Source organism: Staurois parvus, unplaced genomic scaffold, assembly GCF_062004578.1.
Source record: "Staurois parvus isolate SC_StPar_1 unplaced genomic scaffold, SC_StPar_1.0 ptg001458l, whole genome shotgun sequence".
NCBI lineage: Eukaryota > Metazoa > Chordata > Amphibia > Anura > Ranidae > Staurois > Staurois parvus.
Genome location: NW_028319254.1, coordinates 43,988 through 51,458, shown reverse-complemented (window position 1 = coordinate 51,458; position 7,471 = coordinate 43,988). Strand labels below are relative to the sequence as shown.

Genomic DNA, 7,471 nt, shown 5'->3' with positions numbered 1-7,471 from the left:
ATTTTTCCTCTTTTTTTGCTTAAAGAGCAAAAAGTAAACCACCCAGTGGCAAGTAAATTCCACCCAAAGAAAGGTCTATTTGTGAGAAAAAAATAACAAAAATGTCCTATGGGTACAATGTTGCATGGCCGCGCAATTGTCAAAGTGCGACAGTACAGAAAGCGGAAATGTGGCCTTGTAAGGAATGGGATATTAGTGCCTGGTAGGCAAGTGGTTAATATCAGTGAGCCATCAATACCCCGGAGCAATGTACAGATAACCCGGAAGTAGCATGTGTACTAAGGGACATTCTGCTAGGCCCCACCCACAATCCTGCAATTCCCCATCTGTTATGAGCACACTTACTATGCAAATGAGGATCATCTCCTCGGTGGAGAACTGCGATCTCGCCATGTCCAAATGCAAATGAAATAAAAGACAGATTACAACACCACAAACCTCCAACCACTCTCATCCACAAGCACTTCCGGGTGCGTGCGCACGTGATGACGCATTTCCGGAAAGACAGCTGCTCGTGCGCCTTGCTGACTGCCGCTTTTAGCGTTTTATTTGTGCGCGATCGCCTATTTCTATGTGCATATGCTGCATATTAGCTTTCACAAATTTATGTTTTTCATTCCATTTGTTAGTTATCATTGGATATTAGATATTTGTTGCCAAAGGCCCAAAATCAACATCCAGCGGGTCCTAGTTTATGACAGTTACTGGAATTTGAGAACACCAATAGCGCACTGCACATTGAACACGTCCTATTCATTGGTACCTAACATGATCTTGGGGTGCAAGAGGGTTTGTTTTTTTATGATCATTTGGGACATACTTACATATGTGCGCTGTTACACGCTACATTTCAGCAGCTTATAGAGGTATACAATGTAAATGTTAGCGATGTTAATATATTGAACATGAAATGACCACCAAAAAAAAAATGTTCAAGCATTTAATTGATCAAAGAAATCTTCATTTATTTGGACAACAGCAACAAGTAGATACAGTCAATTTCTTTGTGTGTCACCCAACAACATTGCAGGATTGATGTTGCTAAACTAAAACTCTCCTGCTCATAAGAGCTTACAATCTAAAGATGCTTCTAATGAACTGTGCTTTCAGCGGTTATAGCAGGAAACAAAGGGCAAGATGAATCAAGCAACATTTTCTGGCCCATCAAATTTACATACACAATCACTTAGTATGAATATCTATTCACAAAACAGGCTACAGATCAAAATATCAATAGAACAAGACAGATGGGAAAAAAATGAACCCCTCCCACCTCTACAAATCCCCAAAACATACATTTCTCAGCAGGGTTGTCAGAAAAATGCATTGGAGTCTAAATAAGCAAGCAAAATTAAAACCAGAAAATATTTTAAAAAAAATGATTGACATGTGTGAGGCTTTCAATGCAAAGAGAAAAAGCACAATCATTGTACAATAACACACTTTACAAGGCCAAAAAAATGCCAACATTTCCAGCCCACTTCCAAACACAGCCTGAGTGGTGTCTGGGGCAATTCAGCACAAAATCTCTCCCCCCCCCCAAACACAGCCTGAGTGGTGTCTGGGGCAATTCAGCACAAAATCCCCCCCCCCAAACACAGCCTGAGTGGTGTCTGGGGCAATTCAGCACAAAATCTCTTCTTCCCCCAAACCACTACAAGCAAGGACTTAGTCACAAACCCCCCGGCCTAGTAACAGGCCAAATCACTCCCTACTGCACATCTTTATATAAGCTAGGGTGCATTTGGAGCGTGCCAAACAAGGCCCCACCCCCAATGAAGCCACACCCACCACTGTCAGAGAAAGTGTTTGCACCTGATGAATCCTCTTCCCACCTGCGGTAACTCTTGGTATACAGGCCCCACCCCCAATGAAGCCACACCCACTACTGTCAGAGAAAGTGTTTGCACCTGAATAATCCTCCTCCCACCTGCGTTAACTCTTGGTATACAGGCCCCACCCCCAATGAAGCCACACCCACCACTGTCAGAGAAAGTGTTTGCACCTGAATAATCCTCCTCCCACCTGCGTTAACCCTTGGTATACAGGCCCCACCCCCAATGAAGCCACACCCACCACTGTCAGAGAAAGTGTTTGCACCTGAATAATCCTCCTCCCACCTGAGTTAACCCTTGGTATACAGGCCCCACCCCCAATGAAGGCCACACCCACCACTGTCAGAGAAAGTGTTTGCACCTGATGAATACCCTTCCCACCTGCATTAACCCTTGGTATACAGGCCCCACAAATCAGAGTCGGAAAGAAAGCCACAGTGACGTGTACCTGTGCAGCATACAACAGAACATTGAGCAGGGATGTGAAAGGGAACCCCAATTGGAACCTTTATTGCTACTATGGTCACAATTCCCTCCAGATTCTCGCATGAGGTAAGACAGTCACATGACCACATCTTGTATGCAATACTGAAAATGACAAATCGATTTGACTAGTATGGTGAATTTCCCATCAATTGGCAAAACACTCCAGAAATCAAACATCACCAAACATTACACTCTGGGCAAAGCTGATTTACAAATCCTGCGACTTACAGTAAAGTTGACCATTTCAATGCAATTTTCAAGACATCTGACACAGATCTCTATGCAAATTGCCACTAAAGTAGTACATGTACTACTATAGAAATCAGTGTTTGAAACGCACCCATGTGGTCACTCTAATAGCAGACAATAGGGTGCGACTTTGCAGACGATTTACAGCTTGCATGTTGTGCAAATCACATGCCAAGTCCCACTCAATGAGCACGCTATTGGAGCGTTCATATTGTTGTGGTTCAAACTTGGTAGGAGCCGCAAGTAATAATAGAGTAATGAATACACTACTTTTCATGCAATTTGCTGAGAGATCGATGTCGGATGTCTTGTAAATTGCACTGGAAATCACCATGTACCCCGACTTTGAAATCATGTGACTTCACTGTAAGTCACATGATGTGACCGTCATGTAAATAACACCACTTAGAAATCTGCTTTAATGTGACCGGGTGGCCCCCAGTAACATTGTTTGCGATTGCCATGCAATTGGCATGACAGGCGACTTGCAAATCGTAGACCAAGTCGCACCCTATTGGCCACTGTAGGCTCTGTTCACATCCAATTGGATTGTGAACTCGTGCAACTTCACTGTAAGTTGGGCAATTGCCGCATCGGATTAGATGTCACAGTGGTGTTGGCCCCCAGTATCATTGTGTGCAATTTGCCATGCAAAGGGCAAGCTGCTGGCCATGCCAATCACATGACAAGTCACATCCAGGGTGTGCAATTTCAGGTGCGATTTGTGAATTGACATCGTACCTGATATTGGATATAATGAATGTGAATGTGAGGGGAGTAACATTCGCCATTTGTTGCAGCGAGAGTTCAAAGGTATTTGAAATTTTGTCCATTTATTAGCAAATTAACATCTAGACTGCAATAGAAATCGCAATGCTACACACAATTGAAATCACAACTAGTTTGAAATTTTCTAGAAAATGGTAAAATTGGCAACCTTTTAGCGCAATTTTCAATTGCATATAGTGTGAGCGAAGCAGGAAAATCAACAAAGGAAATAAATCTTTGAAGGCGTGCGGTACCTGCCTGCTGGGATAAGGGTCTGCTATGCATTTGGGGGAAATTCCACGCCAGTATTTGTAACAATTTTGACGTGGGGATTCCCCACCCAAGCCTTTTCTCTCTCTCTCTATCACTCTTCAGTATGTATCTCTCGCTCACTTTTCTTTGTCTCACTGGCTCGCTCTTCTCTCTTACTCTTCTGTATGTATCTCTCGCTCACTCTTCTTTATCTCCCTTGCTTGCTCTTCTCTCACTCACTTTTCTGTATGTATCTCTCGCTCACTCTTCTTTGTCTCACTGGCTCGCTCTTCTCTCTCGCTCACTCTTCTGTATGTCTCTCTTTATCACTTTTCAGTATGTATCTCTCGCTCACTCTTCTTCGTCTCACTGGCTTGCTCTTCTCTCTCACTCACCCTTCTGTATGTATCTCTCGCTCACTCTTCTTTGTCTCACTGGCTCGCTCTTCTCTCTCTCTCTCTCTCTCTCTCTCTCTCTTTGCTTGACAAATCCTTCACAAAAGGGGGTGGAGTATAAACCATCATTATCAAATCTATTAGTGGTCTAGGCCCTTATCTCATCCCATTGTATGACATTCACATAAGCTGCAGCTTTGAAGGTGTTTGAACAGACAAGGCCTCATTCTAATTCACATTCTAGGGATCATTTAGACAGAAAGCAGAGATGCTGCCACCAGCACATGTATGTTAGGGTAGTCACACAGAGATCATGCAAATTCATTGCCATGGTTGGGATTCAAACCAACAACCCTAGCGTTGTGAGACAGCAGTGCTAACCACTAATCCACAGAGCTGTTGAACACTAATCCTGCCTGTATTTCTGTGCTGTGAATCAATCCTAAATCCCTGGGCAAGGTCAGTGTAACTACCAGATATCTCCAATGTGACACAAATGTTGTGCTATGTTGCCAATTCACATGTATGTTGGTTGTATGTATCCCAATACAAAGGACTGCAATACTAATACAGGCGTACCTCGGTGTACCAACGCCTCAGGGAACGTCATATTTGGGGTACAAATGCCAAACCATTTCAGTTCATTGGTCTGTTTACAAATGTTTGAATAATTTGGTATGGGCATGTGGCCTGGTATGGTTCAGGAGGGGGGGAGGCGCCCGCTCGTCCCCCCCCCTTTCCTGACCTGCCGGGCTGCATGCTCGGATAAGTATGTGTTATGGATTTTGGGGGGTACCCCATGCTGTTTTTTCTTTAATTTCGGCGTGGAGTTACCCCTTAACATCCATACGAGACCCGAAGGGCTTGGTAAGGATGAGAGGGGGGACCCAATGCCGGGTTTTTAAAAAATTGTCTATAATTCCCTGCAATACTTTTACATCAACTGTCAGAGGGGAACTCCACCGACAGCTGAAACATGAGCGCTGCATTGGTTTTCACTACTAAAATGCTGCATGAGGTGATAACATAACTCATGCGGGATTGTAGGAGCGACAGCCATGTGTTAATGTTTCAGCTGTCAGCGGGGTTCCCCACTGACAGCTGAATGTAAAATAATTTCCTTTATTGCAGAAATAATGAAAAAAACAGCGTGGGGTCCCCCCTCCCATCTGTACCAAGCCCTTCGGGGGTCCCCCCTCCCATCTGTACCAAGCCCTTCGGATCTGGTATGGATATTAAGGGGGAACTCCACGCTGAAATTAAAAAAAAAAAACAGTGTGGGTCCCCCTCAATATCCATACCAGACCCTTATCCGAGTATGCAGCCCGGCAGGTCAGGAAAGGGGGGGGGCGAGCTAGCGCCCCCCCTCCTGAACCATACCAGGCCACATGCCCTCAACATGGGGGGGTGCTTTGGGGCTCTTCCCCACAACCCTGGCCGGTGGTTGTGGGGGTCTGCAGGTGGGGGGCTTATCAGAATCTGGAAGCCCCCTTTAACAAGGGGGCACCTAGATCCCGGCCCCCCCCACGTGAATGAGTCTGCGGTACATGGTCCCGCTACTCCTTCACAAAAAAAAAAAGTGTAGTGTAAAAAAAACACAGTACAGGGTCTTTGACAAGTTCTTTATTAAAACAATGTCCCCCGAAGTAGATCCAACGTCAATCATGGCGGCGTCGGCGACCCGAAAAAAGAAAAAAAAAAGTTCGGCTCCCGTCCGAGGCTTCCAGCCTTGTGAAGAAGAGGCTAGCTGACAGTTCTTATATAGGTTAGGGGCGGGGCCAGCCAGGGACATCATCCCCGCCCCTTACCTATTTGAGAAATGTCACCCTGTCTCTCCACTGAGGCTAGAGGTCCTTACCCCATTGTGGTTACTTTTCCTGGCTCCTGTCCCTTTTGAGCCCATTTACTTTCTGTTGGGTCTACCTTTTCGGGTCTCTCTAAATGTGCGAGGAAACTTTCCACCTCCATTCTGAGGGCAGCCAGGAGAACCATTCCCATGCATTGGCTGTCTTCTATGTCCCCCATGTTACCGGCACTGATGAAGGTCAGAGCAGAAATGAGAAAGTTGGAGTACCTACCTGCTTTACACCCTGCTACTGTCCCTGCGCTGGAGGCAGTTCAGGACCCACGGGACACCTATGACACCGATCTGTCTGCTCCGATCGTTTGTGATTGATGGCCATGTCACTGTTTTGTATTGACATTGTATGTTCTTATGTACCTCTCATCGATGAGCTGCTTTATCAGCCTTCTCTCCCTCTCTGCTTTTATTTTACATTTACCTTTGTGGCTGCTTGTTGTAATGTGTGATATAGAGAGGGAAATGGGTGCTAATAGGCTGCAGGAGATCCACTGAGACATAGAGAGGGAAATGGGAGCTAATAGGCTGCAGGAGATCTGCTGAGACATAGAGAGGGAAATGGGAGCTAATAGGCTGCAGGAGATCCGCTGAGACATAGAGAGGGAAATGGGAGCTAATAGGCTGCAGGAGATCTGCTGAGACATAGAGATGGAAATGGGTGCTAATAGGCTGCAGGAGATCTGCTGAGACATAGAGAGGGAAATGGGTGCTAATAGGCTGCAGGAGATCTGCCGAGACATAGAGAGGGAAATGGGTGCTAATAGGCTGCAGGAGATCTGCCGAGACATAGAGAGGGAAATGGGTGCTAATAGGCTGCAAGAGATCCGCTGAGACGTAGAAAGGGAAATGGGCGCTAATAGGCTGCAGGAGATCTGCTGAGACATAGAGATGGAAGTAGGTGCTAATAGGCTGCAGGAGATCTGCCGAGACAAAGAAAGCAAAATGGGTGCTAATAGGCTGCAGGAGATCCGCTGAGACGTAGAAAGGGAAATGGGCGCTAATAGGCTGCAGGAGATCCGCTGAGAAATAGAGAGGGAAATGGGTGCTAATAGGCTGCAGGAGATCTGCCTAGACATAGAGAGGGAAATGGGTGCTAATAGGCTGCAGGAGATCTGCTGAGATATAGAGAGGGAAATGGGAGCTAATAGGCTGCAGGAGATCCGCCGAGACATAGAGAGGGAAATGGGTGCTGAGACATAGAGAGGGAAATGGGCACTAATAGACTGCAGGAGATCTGCTGAGACAATGAAATGTGTGTGAAATGGATGGATGTGCAGACACTCCCAGAAGATGATGTCATTATGAGTGGATTGATATATATTTTGCATTGTCCCCCCCAGAAGGATCAGGTTTGGCGGGATCGCTCTCATTAGCTATACATTTGTATTTTGTGTTCTGTGTTTGTAAGACTTTTCTATATGTAATAAGAGATGTTTGTTGAACAGTTGGTTACATAAGAGTTACATTTATTTCTTCTTCCTTTATTCAGTAATGTTTCATCTCCCGTAGTATCCCTGTAAGGTACATATTATACAGGAAGGGGGATTATGGGATGGATCTCGGGGCTGCAGTTCCTCTGAACTCCACAAGGTGGGGATCTCACTTCTACCCAGACAGGAAATCTC

At 45.5% G+C, this 7,471-nt stretch overlaps 1 protein-coding gene across 1 annotated transcript in view; it reads left to right on the top strand.

Annotated features, from left to right (window-relative positions):
* Positions 1–485: 485 nt before the first annotated feature.
* LOC149435865 (uncharacterized) overlaps positions 486–7,471 on the top strand; it is a 28,202-nt gene continuing 21,216 nt past the window's right edge. The window contains exon 1 of the mRNA XM_089662344.1: positions 486–573. Within this exon, the coding sequence (XP_089518470.1) occupies positions 486–573 (88 nt within the window). The remainder of the gene's footprint in view (positions 574–7,471) is intronic.